This window comes from Herpailurus yagouaroundi, unplaced genomic scaffold, assembly GCF_014898765.1.
Source record: "Herpailurus yagouaroundi ecotype Mexico unplaced genomic scaffold, PumYag 190, whole genome shotgun sequence".
Classification (NCBI taxonomy): Eukaryota; Metazoa; Chordata; class Mammalia; order Carnivora; family Felidae; genus Herpailurus; species Herpailurus yagouaroundi.
Window position 1 is genome coordinate 21,279,612 of NW_024412421.1, and position 20,040 is coordinate 21,299,651.

Here is a 20,040-nt window from a genome sequence, read left to right on the forward strand (position 1 = left end):
GAGCTCTGATGACAAAGCAGCAGTAACTCATGGATTGACAGTTTATTCTAAAGACTTTACTTCCCCATATCTGTATTTATTGCCCCTGAATCACTTAAAAAATTAAAGCATGTGCTACAGCTTGACACATGGTGAGGTTTACCAAGACGGATGTATTCTGTGTTAAAAGGACCCTCAGTTGGTTCAAGAAAGACTCTGGCTCTAATGTACCTTACTCAGTGGATGGCTGTGACGAATAGCTCGTTCTGAAAAGTACATGCCGTGCGCTTTTTGTTTTTTTGGTAAGTAAAGGAAAATGTCTGTTCCTGCATGGGCTTTGGCTTTTGGCATGAATCAAAAGAAATAAAGATGATCATGATCGATGGATCTGTCGTGTACTGAAATGAGGATGCGTGTGCCTAATGCCTCCTCTCTCTTTCCTCTGGTGGGGGAGCTGTCCCTCTTCCTACTGTCTAAGGACGGATTCTCCATCCATGCTTCGGAGCCCGTGTTTCCTGCCTTCTCAGGAATCCTTCCTTATTTTCCTGCTGCCTCTCTTGAGTGTTCTCTGTCTTTGCAAGGTCATCTTCATCTGTTTGACTGTTAACTGAGCTTCCTATCATTCCGTCTTCTGTGATCACATTCCCACCCATAACTCTTCTTTTTTTTTTTTTTTTTTCAACGTTTATTTTTGGAACAGAGAGAGACAGAGCATGAACTGGGGAGGGGCAGAGAGAGAGGGAGACACAGAATCGGAAACAGGCTCCAGGCTCTGAGCCATCAGCCCAGAGCCTGACGCACGGCTCGAACTCACAGACCGCTAGGTCGTGACCTGGCTGAAGTCGGATGCCTAACCGACTGCGCCCCCCAGGCGCCCCCCATACCTCTTCTTTATGCATAACCACCACGTGCAGATGACCCATAGGTTTGAATCTCCAACTCAGATCTCTCCTCTGAGCTCCATATTTATGTACCTGCCCACTTTCCTGCTGTCTCCTTGTGGATATGCCAGAAACATGTCCAAATCTGACCTCATTGCCACTTCCCCAGACTTGATCCCCTTCCATTGTTCCATATTTCAATATGTAGACCCACCATTTGTCCAGTTAGGTAACTTAGAAGCTTATGAGTCATCTTTGATACCTCTATCCTCCTTGCCCACTTACTTTGCTAATCTGTTTTCAGGTTCTCTTGGTTTTTACCTTTGCAAGTCTGCAAGTCTGCCTACCTCTTTCGTCTCCACCTCTGCTGTGTTTTCCTTTGGCCTCCTTACTTCTGTCCTTTTTCCAGTTTGTGTGCAGACAATGATTTTTGAAATCACAAAGCTGATCTTGTCACACCTTGATGAAAAACCCTTAAGTAGCTTGCTGCTGCTCTTAAGATAGAGAAGAACTTTTCAACATGGCGGACCCACAAGGCACTGCGGTGTATGGCCACCATCTGGATCTTCTACCCCATTTGGATCACAATTCCATCTCTGTTTAGTTTCCTCAATTCATCCAGCTCATTGTGCCACAAGGCCTTTGCACCTGGTGTTTCCTCTCCCTGAAATGGTCTTCCTCTTCACTCCACCCCACCCTTCAACACGCTAATTGTATGCTTGAAACTTCAGAGCACAGTTGAGTTGTCAGTTCCTCAGGAAACTTCCTGATGCACTGATGAGGCCAGCTATCCTGTGCTCATGGGACACTGATGTCTTGCATGGAATCTGCTAATATAGTTGCAACTTTATATTTCTCTGCTAGATTATTTGTTTCTCTCAACTGACTTGTGAGGTTCCTAAATGCAGAGACTTAGTCTATTTTCATTCTTCATTATAACCCAGCTTCTAGCACAGTGTCAGGCGGATAGTGGATGCCCAGAAAATGCTTCTTGAGTGAATGAACAAGAAAGAAAGAGAGAAAATAAAATTTACAAATTGGCTTCGTAAAATGAAGCTAATTTCATTTCTAAAGGAGTTAATGGAACCCCCAGTAGGCCAAAACTTTCATTTCGAGATCGTTGAGGGACTCCCAGCAGCAGCATACAGAAGAGTCTCAAGGCCAAAAGTAGACTCTTCCTTGCACCCTGTGTTCCGGGGAGAGCCTGCCAAATCATCAGTGATGGGGGCCGAGGAGAGGTGGGGTGAAGCAGAGTCAACATTGTCACCCCAATAAGAATTCCAATGTTTATGATCTGATGCTAGCTTGCTAGAAAAGACTTTCTCTTGTTAGGCTCTGGCTAAGTTTGGAAGCCAAAGAGACATCATAACAGTAAATCCTGGAAGCCTCTGGCTTCCTTTACTGCAAAGGGAATGTGAAAGAGTGTTCTCTTTAAATCTGGGGTACACTCCATCCTGTGTGTGTCTGAGTTACAGGGAGGCGGGGAATGGAAAGGAGACTATTTACTCTCTGCCCTTCTGGAATTTCCTCCTGTTCCGTTCCTCTGTGCACCAGTGTTTCACAGCTATGTGTAGAATGAACACTGACCTGTTAATGAATGCCCTGCTTATTTTCACTTTCTTTTGATGGGCCTATGGGACTGGGGGGCAGGAGGAGACAGGAAGAAGGTTGTTTGTTCCACTGAGCCGCTCTGTTAAGGCCAAATCAATCACATCTTCGTCGGGCTTCCGAGATGCTTGACCTGAGAGTACTTAGCCTTCCTTAAAGGTATCCTACTTTTGTGTCAGGTTTTATTTTTCTCAAATTTCCAGGTAAATCCTTACATTTGTATTCAGAGTTAGGGGGAAAACAAAAAAACAAGATTCTTCCTTTTAAAAGATAATGTGTGTACGTGCACATAAGTTTTGGTGGTGTGGGAGCAGGAGGGAGCAGTGATGACAGAAGATTCTGAAGTAGAACGTTCCTTCATGCACTGCAGTGAAACTGTCCAGGCAGGAGTTCTGGATTTCATAACTGAATCGCATTAATAGTGGCACATTTTGGCAGTTCTGGTTTACATAGTTTTTTCTTTTGTTGGAAAAAGGAAGGCAACTTCCATGCCCTATTTATCTATACTTATTGGTACCATATGCAAAAACATATTAACAAGTCCAAGTCAAGAAAGGGAAAAAGTCACTCTTAGAAAAATATTACTCATCTTTATTGCACATAACTGCTCTTCCCAGTAGGAAATTATTAACCTGAAGCCACTTGCAAATCTGAGGCTTTGAAGTAAAGGAAAAATAAAAGTAGGAGTTACTCCTGAAGCAGCTTGTTTGTACATTCCCTACCTTTTTGTATTTCAAACTGCACATGTGATATTGAATTCTTATAAGAATTTTAGTTGGTTTCATTCACTGTTTGTGCCTGAGGTATGCTGGCTTGAAAATAAAAACTGTTCTGGAAAGTGTCAGGCATACGTGAAAGTGGAAAGAACAGCCCGTGGACCCCTGTGAGCCTGTCAGTCAGCTCCACAGCCGCCTACCGACAGCCATCCCTGTCTCATCTTACTCCTTACCCCAGTCCCCGCTGGGTTGTTTTTCCTTAAACCCCAGGTGTGTTTCATCCGTAAGTATTTTACTTTGTAGTTCTAAAAGATAAGGGCTCCCATAACCACAATGCCAATTTCATACCTAAAAAGCATACTGATAGTTACTGAAATATCATCAGATCTCTAGCCCGGCTTTACGTTTCCCCAGTTGTCTTACAAAGTTTCTTTTCTACCATGGGTTTGTTTGAATCGGGATACAAGTAATGCTGATAGGTCTCTTCAGTCCCTTTTAACCAATATGTTCTCCTTCCTCTTTTTACCCCTCAGAGTTGATTGTTGAAGAAAATGGACAGTTTGTCTTGTGGTTTCTCACCTTTTAAGGATTGTGCTGTTTATGTTCCTGAAGTGTGTCTTGACATGTTCCTCTGTCCCCTGTGTCTCCTGTAAACTCATAGGCAGATCAAAATGCTTGATCTGGTTGGGTTCTTCTTTTTCCTTTCTGAGGAGGTGGTGGTGCCCAATGTCTGCTGGTCTCTCTTGGCATGCTAGCTTGCCCAGTGTTCTCCAGGCACAGTCCTTGAGAGTTTGCAAGTTCTCGTCCCCTAGATTCTAATGTCCGGCTCTCCTGCGGTCTGTTGACCTTCATAACACAGCATTATGTGGTATGGATAGCCAGTTAGTACTTAGAACGGAACAGAAGGGCACAGTCCCATAACCAAAGAAGTACATTTGCTGATTGCTGAAGTTATTAGCATGCGCTAACTGGGACCTTGGCTTTCTCAGAGAACTGAAGTCTCCTGCCAGCGGAATATTTTCATTATATATGTTCCATTTGGCCGTAACTGAATCAGACTTCCTCCGGCCATGCTCTGAGTTGGCGCTTTTTGCAGTGCCTGCCCATCATCTTGCCCAAAGCTTTCATTCCAAGGGTCTGGGGGCCCCATGTGCTTGGTGGGAGTCATGGGTCTTTCCTAACACGTGCTAGGGAGGAGGCCAGGGTAGAGTCTTTGTTAACCACTGTGTTCCCAGAAGGTGTTGCCATGGCCTTGGCCCAACCCATCATCTGCTCCGTCCTGGAATATTGTACTGACTTCCTACCAGGTCTCATGTGCTTCTGCCCTTGTTCCTCCCGTGGCCTGAGTGATAGCACTACAGCACCAGTCACGTCCCTTCCTTGCTCACGATCCCCTAATGGCTCCCAATCTCACATGGAGTAAACTCCAGAGACCTTGCAAGAGCTCCAAGGGTCTCCTTGTGGCCTCTGGTTACCTACCTACTGCCCTCATGTCCTGCTCTTGTCTTCCCTGGCCATTCCAGCCATACCAGCCTCCTTGCCATTCCTCACACATGCCAGGCATGCTCCCACGTGGGGCCTCTGTGCTTCCTTTTCTCTCCACCTAGAAGATTCTTCCCCGGATACCTATGTGGCCTCCCCTGCCCCATCCTTCTTTTGGTCTCTGCTTAGTTGTTGCCTTCCCAGGGACATTTCTTCACGACTGCAGGTCCTCCTCCCTCCTCCCGCCTCTAGCGCTCACCACCCGCTTTTCTCACTGGTGTTTCTCCTGCACTTGCCACCTTCTAACAGATTATGCAATTTTCTTAAAAAGCAAAAACCAAAAAGCCTGCTTATTGTTTGTGTCTCCCAACTAGAATAGAAACACCCAGGCACGGTGTTTTTGTCTATTTTGTTTCTGTTTAATCTCAGGGACGAGACTAGAAGGTGCTCGCTCCACGTCCGTGAACTGCGTGACCACAGGTGGAGGGGGCCTGACGAGGTGCGCTTCCTAGGCGAAATCACTGTACCGTACCCGTTCTTCCATCAGTTTCCTGGTTTTTGAGCAGCGCCTCACAAGGCAGCAGGGCGACATGCTGCAGGAGAAAGGCCCTTTGTGGAGTAGTCAGTGTGGCTGTAGTGAAACCCGAGGGCCCCGGAGACCAAGTGGCTAATGCTGCTATTTATAGCTGGGATTCCAGTATATGTTTTCCAGCCACACTTACTCCTTTCAGCCTCCCCAGTATGCTCAGGTCTGTCACTCAATTAACTAATGGTTTCTTTAGTCCCATTATGCATTGTAGGGCTCCCCTGGCTCAGGTATTTTTTTCAAAGAGAATAATGGGGAGTTCTGTTCTCAGAGGCTTCATTTTTTAATAGCCGTGCCAATTTAAAAAAGCCCTTTTCCAACTTTTTTATTATGAAAATTTCAAACCTACAGGAGAATGGAAAGAGTAATACAGCGCACACCCAGAGGCCCTCCACCTAGACCTTGCTAGCACGCTGCTGCCTTTGTTTTGCCGACACGTGTGAGCCTGTGGGTGTGTGCATTCTTTTTCCTGACCATTTGAAGGTAAACTGCAGATACCATGGCACCTCATTCCTAAAAACTTCAGCGTATTCTCCTATAAAACCATCTGAGAATACTTGCATAATTTGCATCTCCCGAGAATGACATTCACGTTGAACCTCGGAAAATTAGCAGTCGTTTCATACATCATTTAATATCCAGTCTGGATGTAAATTTCTCCAGTTGCCCCAGGAATACTTTTCAAGCCGATGTTTGGTAAAACATTGCATGGCATTTGGTGGTTATATTTCTTTAAATCTAGAAGAGTCTCCTTGCCCTTCTTTTTTTTTTTTTTTTTTTTTTGGTAAGTTTTTAAAGATTTTAGTTATTTTGAGAGACAGTGCATGGACCGGGGTGGGGCAGAGAGAGAGGGAGAGAAAGAGAATCCCAAGCTCCTCTGCGCTGTTAGCACAGAGCCCCACATGGGGCTCAATCCCATGAACCATGAGATCATGACCTGAGCCAAAATCAAGAGTTGGGTGCTTAACTGACTGAGCCACCTAGGTGTCCTTTTGCCCGTCTTTTTAGAAAAGAAGCAGTGTAATGATATTGTCTTTTTGAAGAGTCCAGGATATTATATATGTTTCCCATATTCTGGATTTGTCTGATTGCTTCCTCGTGGTATTGTGAATTTGTTTCTCTGTCCCTATATTTCCTGCAAATTGGGAAGGAGATTTAGTGGGTTAGTTGGATTCAGGCTAAATGCTTTTAGAAAGAAGACTTGAAAAGTGATGTTGCGGGGTGCATGAGTGGCCCAGTCGGTTAGGTGTCTGACTCTTGACTTCAGCTCAGGTCACTATCTCACAGTTGGTGAGTTGGAGCCTCTCGTCAGGCTCTGTGCTGACAGCTTGGGGCCTGCTTGGGATTCTGTCTCCCTCTCTCTCTGTCCCTCCCCTGCTTGGTCTCTATCTCTCTCAAAATAAATAAACAATAAACTTAAAAAAGTTACCTAAAAAAAGCGATGTTGTGTACCTCATCCTGTGTCACGTCATGAAGTTTGTGTGTCGGGTGGTCTTGCTGTTAGTGATGCTTCATTTGATCACTTGGCTCTGACAGTGATGGCCAGAGGTATCTCTGACTCTGTCTCTCTTTTTAGCGAATAGAACAGTGGAGCATTATCGTCTCCCAAGTTTTGTTGAAGGGGGAAAGACGTCCCTTCCCACTGGCTTTTTTTGAAGATAAAATGTATTTCAGGGCATCGCAAGGTAGCTTCTGAGCCTACCGGTATATAATGACTCTACTGGACATGATTAATGGGTAAACAGAAGAGAAGAGCTAAGTTGGAGCCTTGAGATGAGACCATGTAGAGAAAAAGTCAAGTTACGCCTGTGGCTTCTGTCAGAGGACCATGGCAGTGTGACTGTCAGGAGTTTGAAATCAGCAACAAGAGGCCTGGGCCGCCTCTGCCTTCCCGTTGAGCATTATCATCCCTCCAGAAAGGAGGGGAAGACATGCCCACACTACATTTGTAAAATAATGGCCTTTGAGGCACTAAGAAAGGAATCACGGAACCCTTCTGGAATAGTCATCCCAGCACATTTCCAAGGCTGGTGTGCTGAATCCAAAAGGATGGGCATCTTTAGGAAGTGTCCTGGAAACAAGATGAGAAAACGTTCATCTTCTAAGTAGCTCACCTTAGAAGACTTTTTGGAGTTTGTTGCTGCAACCCAGAAAAGGCTCCAAAAGGTCAAGAGAGGTGCAACTTTGCAGTGAACAAGGTAGACCAAGAGAACTGGGACTCTTCAGCCTAGAAACAGGAAAGTCAACAGGGAGATAATAAAAATGACAGCTTATTAGGAGCCCATGGGGTGCTCCTGTTTTCCACATGGGGAGACTGGTGCTCATGTTAAGTAATTTGCACAGCGCTACAAGCACCACGTAGTAAAAGTGAGATTTGAACCCAGTCTCCCTGGCACACGCCCCTCCTGAACTCTGTGCTCCACTTGGGCCCTGGATCTAGGCATAATAAGTAGGCAGACACCCTTGACTTTTCTTTTAAACAACAATAATAAACGTTTGTTGTCTCCTGGTTTCAGTGGGTCAAGATTTGTGAGTGGCTGAGCTGGGAAATCTGGCCAGGGATCTCTCATGAGGCTGTAGTCCATACATTGGCTGGACCATAGTCATCTGAAAGCAAGACTAGGGCTGGAGGCTTGACTTCCGAGGTGGCTCATTTGCATGGCTGGCAAAGGGTGCTGGTTGTCAAAAGGCCTCAGTTCTTTCCTGACTGCTGGACTTTTGAAGGAACTAGTTTTCAGATTACAAGTGTTATTTTATATAAATGTTTGGAACTCACCAAGTTCCTGAGTGAAAGTGACCGAAAATAGCAACAGACTCCAAAGGATTTGGAGAGATCCATTTCAGGGAAGAGAGATTAAGGTAAGGGAGAGACGCTTAGGAGAACTTGAAAACCCAAAGGGTGACTGGTTCCCACATTATTATAGTGGATCCTGATTTCATCCAGACTTTTCCTAAGTTCTTAAAGGACTGTGTCTGTATTTTGATTTGGGACAGGCTTTTTTAGTTGGGGGGAGAGGTTGTTTCTAGAAAGTGCTCACAGAGATACTTATTTATGCATACCCTGCCTTGTTCTAGAGGACCAGGGAGATAGCTTAGAATAATCTAGTGGCAACTCACAGATAAAATAAAGTGGCGGTTTGGTGGGCGGTGGGTGGGGAAGGAGGTTGGAGTATGTGGCTCTTTTGTAGTCTGGTTTTGTAAGATGTGGGAAGGCCCTTTGGAAATCCTCATAAACGCTGCTCTCTTGGTAATTACCGAATGGCTCCCGAGCAGTAACTGGGTGGAAGCTGCTCTGTGTGGCCGGGCCTGCTGGTGGGGAGTCGGGGGGCACTTGTGCCGCAGTTTCTAGCCCACGTAGGCTTTGGGGCATCTGCCTCGTGTCAGTTTGTTCCTTTTTTCTGCTGTGGTTCCGCGATTCTTCTTGTTTGCCCACAGGGCTGACTTTGCCTGGTGTCCCAGGGGCTGGGTGACTCCGAGGTGCCTTCCCACCTCGGTTGTAGACCCCCCTTTTTGGCTGGTTTATCCTTACGGACTAACCCAGGGCCACGGGACGATTGTGGAGCTGACTCACCTTTATTAAACTTTCATTGCTTAACGTTTTTTCCTCATTTCAAAGTGAGACCTCCTCAGGAGTGAAAATTCAAAACAAGTAATACTTTCTAACACAAATAAGAGAAGAAGCCCCTGCAAATCCTTCATCTAGAGATTACTCCTGATGACACTGCCTCAGGGTCTCCTGACCTGTTTCTCTTTTTTTTTGCCACCATTGTCTGTCTATATGGGCAGGGGGGTTGCTGGCTTGTGACTCCTTCCTCCGGATGCCACAATTTCTCTTTGCTCTTCTCGTGGTCCTTCGAGTACAAGCAGACAAAGAAGTCATGGAGAAATTAGGTAGCTAACCCAATGATACAAAATGTTTTGAAAAATAGGAGTACAGCCTTTTCCCACCCATCTAATACAACAGTGATGACGATTAGACCTCTTCCTTCCCATTCTTCTTTCCACGCCCCGAGGCAGATTTGAAGATGCAGGAAAATGTTGCCGGGGACGCCAGAGTAGGTTAAATGAGGGCTTACAACTTACCCAGTCTTAACGTGGGGTGCATTTGCTCTACTCCATCCCTGTTGCTTTTTGTGTTCAACAGTGGAGAACACGCAGCTGACCCTGAACCTGCAGACGGAGAACAAAGGCGGTGTTGTCTCGGGCGGTGAGCTGACAATTTTCCTGGACGGGCCAACTGTTGATCTGGGAAGCGTGCCTAATGGCAGTGCCGTGACAGACGGTGAGTGCCGCCCTGCTCCCCAGGGTTGTGCCGGGATGGGGCGGGGCAGGCCTGGGTGGGAGTAGGAGGAGGTGCCCGGGGCTTGGTTCTCTACCAGGTACCTGGGTTTGGGTACCGCTCAGCCAGTCCTGGCCCCCTGATTCCTCTTAAGCAGTTCTTCGCATGATCAAAACTGTGACATGATTTTTTAAGGATAGCTTTCTGATAAAGGACCAAAATAAATGCCAGGTCTTTGTAAGTGTGTTGTACTTTGCGTTGAGAGCAGAGAAAATATCTTTTCATCCCACACGGGCTCTCGAAAATAAGATGTCTTTATTAAATGTTACTTGGGGCCCCTTTTTCTTCCCAATACAGTTAAACTTCCTGGAGGAGCTTGAAGGTGTCTTTTATAAGACAGTATTGGGTGAGAAAGGGGGCTGTGTGTCTTAGAGATTCACACTAGCAAAATAGAGACAGAGGCAGGAAAATTGGAGTATCTCCCACTCTGTCCTGAATGAGGGCAGTTTGTTTCTTTTGATCTACTCTGAAATTAGTCACCTTTGGATCTAGCAGGAAATTATTTCATGAAGTCTGAGGTCTGAGATGGGCTGGGTTTCTCCATAATTTTTCTCGTTAAATGTGATGTAACTGTGGCACTTTCCAGGCCCCAAACAGGCTTTCTGTAGCTTTGAGGGAGTGAGATTTGAATTCTAATGCAAGGGCAGTAGGGTGGAATCTCAGTGATTGGATGGGCCTTGACTTGAGAAACCTCCCTGGACTGAGTGGTGCTTTGGGTACTTTTGGTGCATGGAGGAAACATGAATTATTCGCTCATTCTGCACGTATATCCGTAATTGAGCACCTGGTACGTACTAGGTCTTGGACCAGGTGCTAGCCAGATGGTGGGGGCAAAATTCATATGGTCTCTACTCCTAGGAGCTTCTGATTTACTTGGTGGAGGTGGGAATGTTAGATATGAAACAAGGAGGTGCAGAAATAATTATGTAACTGTAATTGTGACCAAAGCGATGAAGGAAAAGTACTGGGTGATATGAGAGTCCCATACTTTCGGGAAGTCTCACTTCAGCTGGGGACCAGGGAGGGTTTCTTTGAGGAAGCTGAGACCCGCCAGAGCTGAAGAGATTAGACGGGCCGAGGGGGAGGTGTGGGGAGGTGCAGGAGTGGGGTAGCTGAGTGAGAGGTCGAGGGGTCCCTTGTGCAGAGGCTTCAAGGTGGGAGAGAGCTCGGCCTGCAGTGGGAACAGAGGCGGCCAGGTGGAACGTGGAGAGCAGGAAGGAGAGTGGTGGCTGGTGAGGCTGCAAGGGCAGCTCGGCTCAGACCACCCAGCCGCGAAGGCCTTGGTGAGGACTTTGGACCTCGTCCTAAGAAGCAGAAAGCTGTTGAGGGGGTTTTTAGCAAAACGGTGTCATAATTTGATTTGAATTGAATCTGATTTGGCTTTTTAAGAGCTTTCTGGTTGTGATATGGACGAGTGCAGTGCCCTAATTATTTGCTCCCACTTTGCACGGTCAGCATGGGTTCTGTGTCTCGTGTGGTGCAGCTGAAGTTTATTCAGTGCACAAGGCAAGTTGCTTGGAAGTGCTTGAGGTGTTCTTGAAGGTCTTGGAGAAGAAGAGCTGTTTCCCAGGTTTGAGCGCCTCTGTGTGGGGGCCCCAGTCAGATCTCATCTGGCTGTCTCTCTGCCTGTTCGAGCTGGAGGCTGTGGCTTGCTAGGTGTGGTGGATAACCCCAACGCATGGAGTGAACTTTGTTCCTGAGCCACAATCTCAAACAAACCAGGGCTGAGCTTCTCAATGTTTCTGTCTTTTCTTGTGATGGGTCCCCTGTCTAGGATCCCAGCCACCTTCAAGAGAATCCAGTGGGACAGCTGTCGCTCCAGACAACCGGCACCAGCCCCCCAGCACAAACTGCTTTGGTGGGAGATCTCGGTAAGACAACCTCCCCAACCCCCGCCCCCCCCCCCCCCCGCCCCCCCCGCCCTGTCCCGCTTGTGGACAAGGAGGAGCTGGGAAGGTGCTCAGAGCTATTGGAAAACATGTTGGGAGGTGGCGAGGAACAGTTTATGTTAGAAACTGTTGGAAATTTCCAGAGGGCTTATCCCTGACTCAGTGTGTTAAGGAGGTGCTGAGGGGGGAGTATAGAACTCAGGATTCTCAGAATGGTCAGGGGTTCCTTGTCAGAGATTGGGACTGGCTAAACTGGTTATTTGGTTAAGATCCGCCAAACAGAGCTTGGCTAGTGTTTTGTGATTCAGGGTCAGCGACCACAGTTATCCTTTTAGGATGTACATGCAAATGTTTAGAGCAATGGTTCTTTGTATGTGAGATTTTCTGTCTGTGCATTTCTATTTTTGGGGGGTGATCCATGGTTCCCTTTGGGCTATTAAGACCTCCTGAACTGGAAGTCTGAATTATATTATACTTATTATACATATCGAGAGTGACTTAATTTACTGCATGCCTGTCTCATACCTGTATTAATGGTGCGAACTCATTTCCTTGGCAACTGAATTCCCAGAGAGGAGAATAGTTTTAGGTATATTAGAGAGGTGGGGAGGAGGGAGTTGGGAACCTGTTTTTATTATTTATCACAGTGTATAAAACCCACAAACACTTTAAGGAAATTATAAGGAAAAGAATCATATGAGTGCAGTTTGTAAATCGTTATTACCTGCAGAGAGTAGATAAAAAACTAGTAAAAATCTTCTGGAACAAATCCCAGGGATTGGGAATAATGCTTTGAGAAACACAGTATGATTTCAGCCAGTACCCACAGCGTCTCAAATGATCCCTCTTATGACAGCCATCAGCCTCACTGGATGTGGTGGTTTTGAGGGTCTGTACAGTTTCGGTGCCAGGCAGGTGTCAGGAGCAAGAGAGGGTCAGATGTTTAGATCTTTTGTCTTTGGCGTCACTAGAAGCCAGGGTGCCATTTTCCTGTTCTCTTTTCTCCAAGCCTCTGCAAAGGTGTTACCTTCCACCCTGGAGACCATTCACTTTTTCTCGACTCACTAGATGAGTTATAAGTTGGGATAAACAGGCAAGTGTCACAGGGTAAAGACCAGTGATATAATTGGCAAATTTTGTGTCAACAGAGGCCTGAGGAGCACCCAGAACTAGAGAGAACAGAATCTCTTTGGTAGTGAGCAGCTGGCGGAGAAGAACACCTCAGCACGTCACCCGCTGAGAGCGATGCCTTCTTAGCTTTGGCACTAGTAGCTGCCATCTTGGTCTTTCAGCTGACTCGGAAAGTTTGTGTCATATGTGACTGATGTCACTTATTTGGGGGCTGGAAGGCAGAGTCTGGCTCTTAGTAACTTTGGAATTAAGTTCTTGACCTATTTATTGCTCTCTGAAGTTCTCTAGTTAATCTTGAAATTCACATGTCCTAGTAGCCCTTCTTTGTCATTGTTAGTGCTGAGGATTACTGTCTTTTAAGGCAGCAAGCAGACTTCCAACAGAAAATTGGATGCATTTTTGCCCATCACACATGGTAGACATTCGATTCTGGTTAATTATTGGTGGGCAGAGTGCCTTCCAAGTAGCTGGGGCCGTGTGGGCATCCACATTGGCCTGCTAAGCTCCTGTAGCCTTTTCTACACATGGCCTCTGAGTTTTCACAGGCCTCTGCCTTCTAAGTATTTATTCTGTGTTCACATGGAGCCTGCTGCCGTTCAATAGCAAACACTTGTGAAAGGATCATCTGAAGGCAGTGTCTTCTGTGTCCCTGAGAACTCCTTTCCCCCGTTGCTGCCGCACTTCAGGAGATGGTGTGCACGAGCAGTGGTAGCGGGGTAGTTGACTGGACAAGGGTGCGGGGCTTTGAAATCAGAAAATACAGATTGAATCCTGGCCTCTCATTTACTTGCTGTGTGATATCAGACGAGCCGCTAAACCTCTCAGCACCTCAGTTTTTTTAACATGTGAAATGGGGCTATCGCCTGCCTCAAAAGCTCATTGTAGGAAATAACGGAGATGGGCTATGTCAGTGTGAGGGCTTGCCTATGGGGCGTGCTCAGGGAGAGTGGTGGGAGGTTCCTTTGCTCTGGAGAGTCTGTTGTATGCCCCTCCTGACCCCCAAAGCTGGGAAGTGTGGCATAGCTGATTATTTTTGCATCAAGGACCGTAGTTAGGAGGGTGATGAATGAAACCTTCAGGATTCAAGGACAATCCTCCACTGTCCTTGGTTTCCTGGGGCAGGGAGGATGGGCTTCTCCCTGCTGCCTCTGGACTAAATGTTTAGCCTTTGCTGTCTGACGGGTAGGTTTTTCCTGGACTTGGGGGCCACTCACCATGATCAAGGATGCTCTGATGTGCCCAGAAAGGTTAAGACTGCAGTGTCAAACACCTGTTTCCTCTCCTTTCTCCTACTTTATTAAGGTTTAGAACCAGAACCATGTAAGGGTTTTACTTAGAGGTTCATCTACCCAAGTTCATCCAGCAAAGGGACCATTTGCTTGCCAAGCATGACCTCCAAGCTCTTTGAGTGGGATTTATCCACTCTTTAAGAATAATTGGGTGAGGGGCGCCTGGGTGGCTTGGTCGGTTAAGCGTCCAACTTCGGCTCAGGTCATGATCTCATGGTCCGTGAGTTCGAGCCTGCGTCGGGCTCTGTGCTGACAGTCCAGAGCCTGGAGCCTGTTTCAGATTCTCTGTCTCCCTCTCTCTGACCCTCCCCCGTTCATGCTCTGTCTCTCTCTGTCTCAAAAATAAATAAACGTTTAAAAAAAAAATTAAAAAAAAAAAAAAAAGAATAATTGGGTGAAACATCTCTAGTTATTTTACCATCTGGTCTGCCACATGGCAGCCAGCATGGGATTGCCACCAACGACCCATGTGGCATAACTTGATTTATAGACACACCGGGGCGCCTGGGTGGCGCAGTCGGTTAAGCGTCCGACTTCAGCCAGGTCATGATCTCACAGTCCGTGAGTTCGAGCCCCGCGTCGGGCTCTGGGCTGATGGCTCAGAGCCTGGAGCCTGTTTCCGATTCTGTGTCTCCCTCTCTCTCTGCCCCTCCCCCGTTCATGCTCTGTCTCTCTCTGTCCCAAAAATAAATAAACGTTGAAAAAAAAAAATTTATAGACACACCATATTAGTGTGCAGTGCGTGGGTCTGGTTGAATAAAGAATGCATTAATGTCATAAATTGTGTGTAGTCTTAGAATGAAATATTATCCCATAGTAAAAATGGGGTGAAAGATAGTTGCCTCAATATGGGGGAATCTCAGAAACATAGTGTTGAACAAGAGGAGCAGGCCACTGGGGGGCAAAATATAGTATGATGTAATTTATATAAAGTTAAAAAATGTCAAACTAAACCACAAATATTTTTTAATGGATACCTCCATGGGGAGTAAAGCAATAAAAAAATGAAAAGGAATAATTAGCCCTGAATTCAGTAGAATGGTTATCGTTGTAGGGGCGGAGATGGGTAAAGTAAGGAAACTTGGAAACTTCATGGCACCGTGAATGTGGGGGGTGGGTCCTCGAGTGTTCATCTTCCTTTTCTTCTTAGAACCAAACATATATTTAATATATTCCTTTGTTTACCTGGCATATTTCACAATAAAAAAGTAAAAAGCAGCCTCTGTCATCCTGAGAAAACTGACCAGCGATGGTATTAGGTTGGAGGAACTGTTGTTTGCTGTTGAGGCAGACAGATTTCAGAATTTAGGATTTCTCCAGGCTCAGTAATGGCCACTTACTTCTTCCGTGCAGTCTGGCTTTGTAACATTGGCCAATGATTCTAAGTCAGTGATCCACATTGGCCTCAGAGGTTATGCTTCTGTCCTGTTCCAACTCTCTCCCAGGCTTGAGAGCTGAGTTTGGGAGTTGGGGGAGTGGGTTCCAGATGAAGGCTGGCCACTGCCAGGTAACGTGTCAGAACGGCACTAATCTTGGTGGGCTGAGAGGGCTGGTCTAACACTCCTCGGCGTTTGACTGGAGTGGGGGCGATTACGTGGCTTACCCCGGGTTCTGTCAGCGTGCCATGCTACGCTGCATCCTCAGCCAGTGTTCCTCATTCCAGTCCGACAGTGGCGAGCGCCTGGTGTGCAAAGGAGCCCCCTGGGAGAGTGTGTGCTGGCTGGCACAGGGAGGGCCTACCACACCCTTTAATAATCCCCCAGCGTTTATTTTATTTTGCTGGAATGAGGGCTGGCTTTGGGAGCCATGCCTAAGTCAATTCAGGTTTTGAAGATGTGAGATGTGCCTGGTGCTGTGCACACATTGCACGCGACACGGCTTCTACTTTCCACGGCGAGGTCACAGTCTTTGTGATATACGTACGGATTGTGTGGGAAACAAATAAACCATGAGCATCACGGGAAGTTCAGAGAGAGAGGTCTGTGTGTGAAGAGGGAAAGACCAAGGACAGAGTGGAGGGGGCATCTGCAGAGAGACTGTCGTCTGTTGTCCGACGGTCCCGTGCAGTGTCTTGGGAACTATGGAAGGGGCGAACGGTGAACCACAGAAGCCAGCAGCGGGGCATACGTGCAGGGAAAGAAGGGGGTCCGCACCGGTAGTGGCAGCTGTCGTCAGAGTCACTGTTCGGTTAGAAATGGGCGTGAGATTCGAGACTGGAGAGTAGACAGTCAGGATGTTTGAGTCCCTCTGTACTTGGCTGATGCGTCGTCACCTGTGAGTTTTTCTCCGTGCCGCGGTTATATGAAGTCAGGGAGTTGAGGTGCAGCCAGCTCCCGGATGACCCGCAGGGTGGTGTGTGAGCAATGCCGCTCCTCTAAGCACAGCCTGAGATTTCCTCCGACTTGGGTACCTAGCCAGGAGCCCCTCTAGATTTGCCACAGTTACGTAGGGAAATGGGGAGACCAAAAGGGAAGAATGCACTGAACTTTTTCATTAATAGGTCTGAAGACCGAAAGAGATCTTGTTGAAGGAGCTGTAAGGGGGCTTCGGCAATTAATTTTCTTTCATTCTGTGTGTACATGTCTGTTTTGTGTAAGAGCATGTGTGATCATGCACGAATGTATATGCATATGTGTGTTTGGCGTGAAGGGATAGAAGCCTTGAATTTGCTTATGTCCATCATCAGCTGTGAGTGTTGGCCAGCGTCGGTCAGAACCTGCATTTTAACGTGCTTCCCTGTGATTCTCTTACGTGCAAAAGTTTCAGAACCTCTTGTGATAGAATTTTAATCCTCTCTCCTTTCCTCTTTCTCTTTTTATCCTGCTTTGATAAAAATATATCAAATTTATGGATTCCCGTGCCTTGGCATTAATGACCTCTGAAGGTTTAAAAGAGCTGTAGTCTCAAAGACTTACAAAGCCCCAAGGTCTCTGGTGAGCTCTAAATAGCTCATCAGCTGTGTCTGCAGACAGCCTAGCCCAGAAAGGAAAGAAAAATAAACTCAAGCAGGCGTGCATCTGCTGGGAACGCTGCTGGGAGTCCTGGGAGGACCAGGGGGGTTTGGGAAGCAAAGCTAATGGGGACAGAGGACAGACAGGATGAGAGTTGAGTCTTTGGGCACTGGGCCATTCTCTCAATTATCACTGGCCACTGTTAACCTCCCCTTCAGTTGAGATGACTAAAGGCTACTTGATTTGAAACCACGGTTATTTAGAGATATCACCCTGTCGGCATGAAGCTCAACTGAACACCTTTACAATTTTCATTCAAGCTTCCCACCCAACAGCTTTTACTTCCAATCCTCAGGATTGCTGAGGAAGCAAAAGGATTAAGCAGAGAAGTGTGGGGCACCTGGGTGGTTCAGTTGGTTGAGAGTCCAATTCTTGATTTTGGCTCAGGTCATGATCTCACGGTTTATGAGATTGAGCCCTGCGTCGGGCTCTGCTCTCACAGCATGGAGCCTGCTTGGGGTTCTCTCTGTCTCTCCCTCTCTCTGTTCCTCCCCTGCTCCCACTCTCTCTCTCAAAATAAATAAATAAACATTAAAAAAAAAAGAGAAATTAGTGTAATTCATTTATTCCTTCAGTGATAACTAAGACACAGTCCCTGCTTACAAGGACTCTCTTCTGAGTAGTTGGTTTAGATGGAATAAGATTGAGACTGTGGACAGTAGTCTTACTGCATTGTCAAAGCAAGGCATTGAAAAGTAGTCATGGAGATTAATTACATTCATTTATACATTAATTTATTAATTTTATACCAATTAAAATTATGCACTGTACAGTACTATATACTTATCTCTTCATTTTATAGGTAGTTATTGGGCATTTCTTTTCTGTGAGCCTAGAGAGGTGTGGTGTGTGCCAGAAAGCTGGTTGGGAACTTTTCGTGAGCTAGGAGAAAGTAAGGCAGCTATCTGCAGTTAAAGGCAGTATTTGTTCCACACACAGGAATGCCAGGCTCTGAGCTATGTTGTGGTGATACAAAGATAGAAAGCCATGGTCCCTGTCATCAAGGACTGTGGCATCTAGCAGGAGACAGACACATAGGTGATAATTAGGATAGGGCGATGGACCCCACCATGGTGGTGAGTTCACATGCAAGAGGAGGATAGTGGACGGTGTACCCAAATCCACCTGGGAGATTTAGGGGACACCTCCCACGTTGGAGCTGTACTTTGAAAGGAGCTTGCAGGCCAGTGACATCAGGGTAAGGGAAGTCATTCCAGGAAGAGAGTGCAGCAGGGTGGAGACAAGGCGGAATAAAGAGAACTTAGCATATCCGAGGAAATGTTAGCTAGTTGGTAATGTCCATATGTAAGATATTTGGGCTGATAGCTATAGCAAACTATGGTTCACAGGGCAGATCCAGGATGCCACCTGTTTTTTTGGTTTTGTTTTTTTACTTTTTTTTTTAATGTTTATTTTTGAGAGAGACACACACAGTGCGGGTCAGGAGGGGCAGAGAGAGGGGGAGACACAGAATCCAAAGCAGGCTCCAGGCTCGAGCTGTCAGCATAGAGCTCGATGTGGGGCTCAAACTCATGAACCGCAAGACCGTGACCTGAGCCAAGCCAGACACTTAAGGAACTGAGGCACCCAGGCGCCCCTATTTTTCTTTTTTTTTAAAGAGCGGTGTTAGGTTCACTGCAGAATTGAGCAGAAGGTACAGAGATTTCGATTTCCCATATGCCCTCAGCCCCCACATACACGTCTCCCCTACTCTTAACATCCCGAACTAGCACAACACATTAAAAAAAAAATTTATTTTTGAGAGCGAGAGAGAGAGAGTGCGAGCAGGGAAGGGGTAGAAAGAGCGGGAGACACAGAATCTGAAGCAGGCTCCAGGCTCCAGGCTCTGAGCTGTCAGTACAGAGATCATTACCTGAGCCAAAGTCAGACACTTAACCGACTGAGCCACCTGGGTGCCCTTAGTGCAGCACATTTGTTAAACAGTCGATGAACCTACACTGACACATCCTCATCCCCCAAATCCATGGTTTGCATTACATTTCACCCTCGTTGTTGTACATTCTCTGGGTTTTGATGAATTTATAGGGACGCTTTTCCACCATTATACTGTCATACAGAATAGTTCTACTGCCCTAAAAAATCCTCTGTGCTCTACCTGTTCATCTTTCCCTCCCCCTCAACTCCTGCAACCAGTGATTCTTTTATAGTTTCCGAAAGACTCTCTGCCTTTTCTAGAATGTCATATGATTGGAATCATCAAGTATGTAGCTCAGATCGGCTTCTTTCACTTAGTAGTAATGCATTTAGGTTTCCTCCATGTTATTTTATGACTTGATAGTGCATTTCTTTTTAGTGCTGAATAGTATTCCATTGGATGTACACAGTTTATTCATCCATTCACCAACTGAAGGACAGGCTTGATTCTGTCCAAGTTTTGACAGTCATGAGTAAGGCTGCTAGAAACATCCGTGTGCAGGTTTTTTTGTAGACATACTTTCAGCTCTTTGAGGTAAATGCCAAGGAGAGTGATTGCTGGAACATATGGTAAAAGTATGTGTAGTTTTTTTTTTTGTTTTTTTTTTTAAGTTTATTTACTTTGAGAGAAAGAGAGAGAGAGAGAAGAGAGAAAGAGAATGCATGTGACCCGGGCAGGGGTAGAGAGAGAATCCCAAGCAGGCTCTGCTCTGTCAGCACTGAGCCCAATGGGGGGCTCGAAGTCACAAACCATGACATCATTGACTTGAGCTGTAATCAAGAGTTGGATGCTTAACCGACTGAGCCACCCAGGCATCCCAAAGTATGTTTAGTTTTGTAAAAAACTACCAGGTTGTCTTCCATAGTAGCTGTACTATTTTATGTTCCCACCAGCAATGAATGATAGTTCCTCTTGTTCTGTATCCTCACCAACATTTGGTGTTATCAGTGTTCTAGATTTTGGCCATTCTAATAACGTTGTAGCAGTATCTCATTGCTGTTTTAATTTGCATTTTCCTGATGATAGATGATGTGGAGCATGTTTTCATAGCTTTATTTGTCACCTATGTTGTTGTTGTTTGGTGAAGTGTCTTTTCAGGTCTTTGGCCTATGTTTTAGTCGGGTGGTTTCTTTTCTTTTTTTAAAATATTTATTTATTTATTTATTTATTTATTTATTTATTTATTTATTTAT

General features: G+C 46.1%; 1 protein-coding gene across 3 annotated transcripts in view; it reads left to right on the forward strand.

Moving 5' to 3' along the window:
* The window catches only part of WWP2 (WW domain containing E3 ubiquitin protein ligase 2), a 153,383-nt gene that overhangs the window by 58,037 nt on the left and 75,306 nt on the right, over positions 1–20,040 (forward strand). Inside the window, exons 1-3 of one of the 3 annotated variants that reach the window (XM_040442963.1) lie at positions 5,322–5,415; positions 9,397–9,534; positions 11,366–11,462. In XM_040442963.1, coding sequence (XP_040298897.1) covers positions 5,337–5,415; positions 9,397–9,534; positions 11,366–11,462 — 314 coding nt within the window. In that variant the 5' untranslated portion in view covers positions 5,322–5,336. Of the gene's footprint in view, positions 1–5,321; positions 5,416–9,290; positions 9,308–9,396; positions 9,535–11,365; positions 11,463–20,040 lie in introns of those variants that run through there. The other 2 variants (XM_040442964.1, XM_040442962.1) reach the window with 2 other exon arrangements.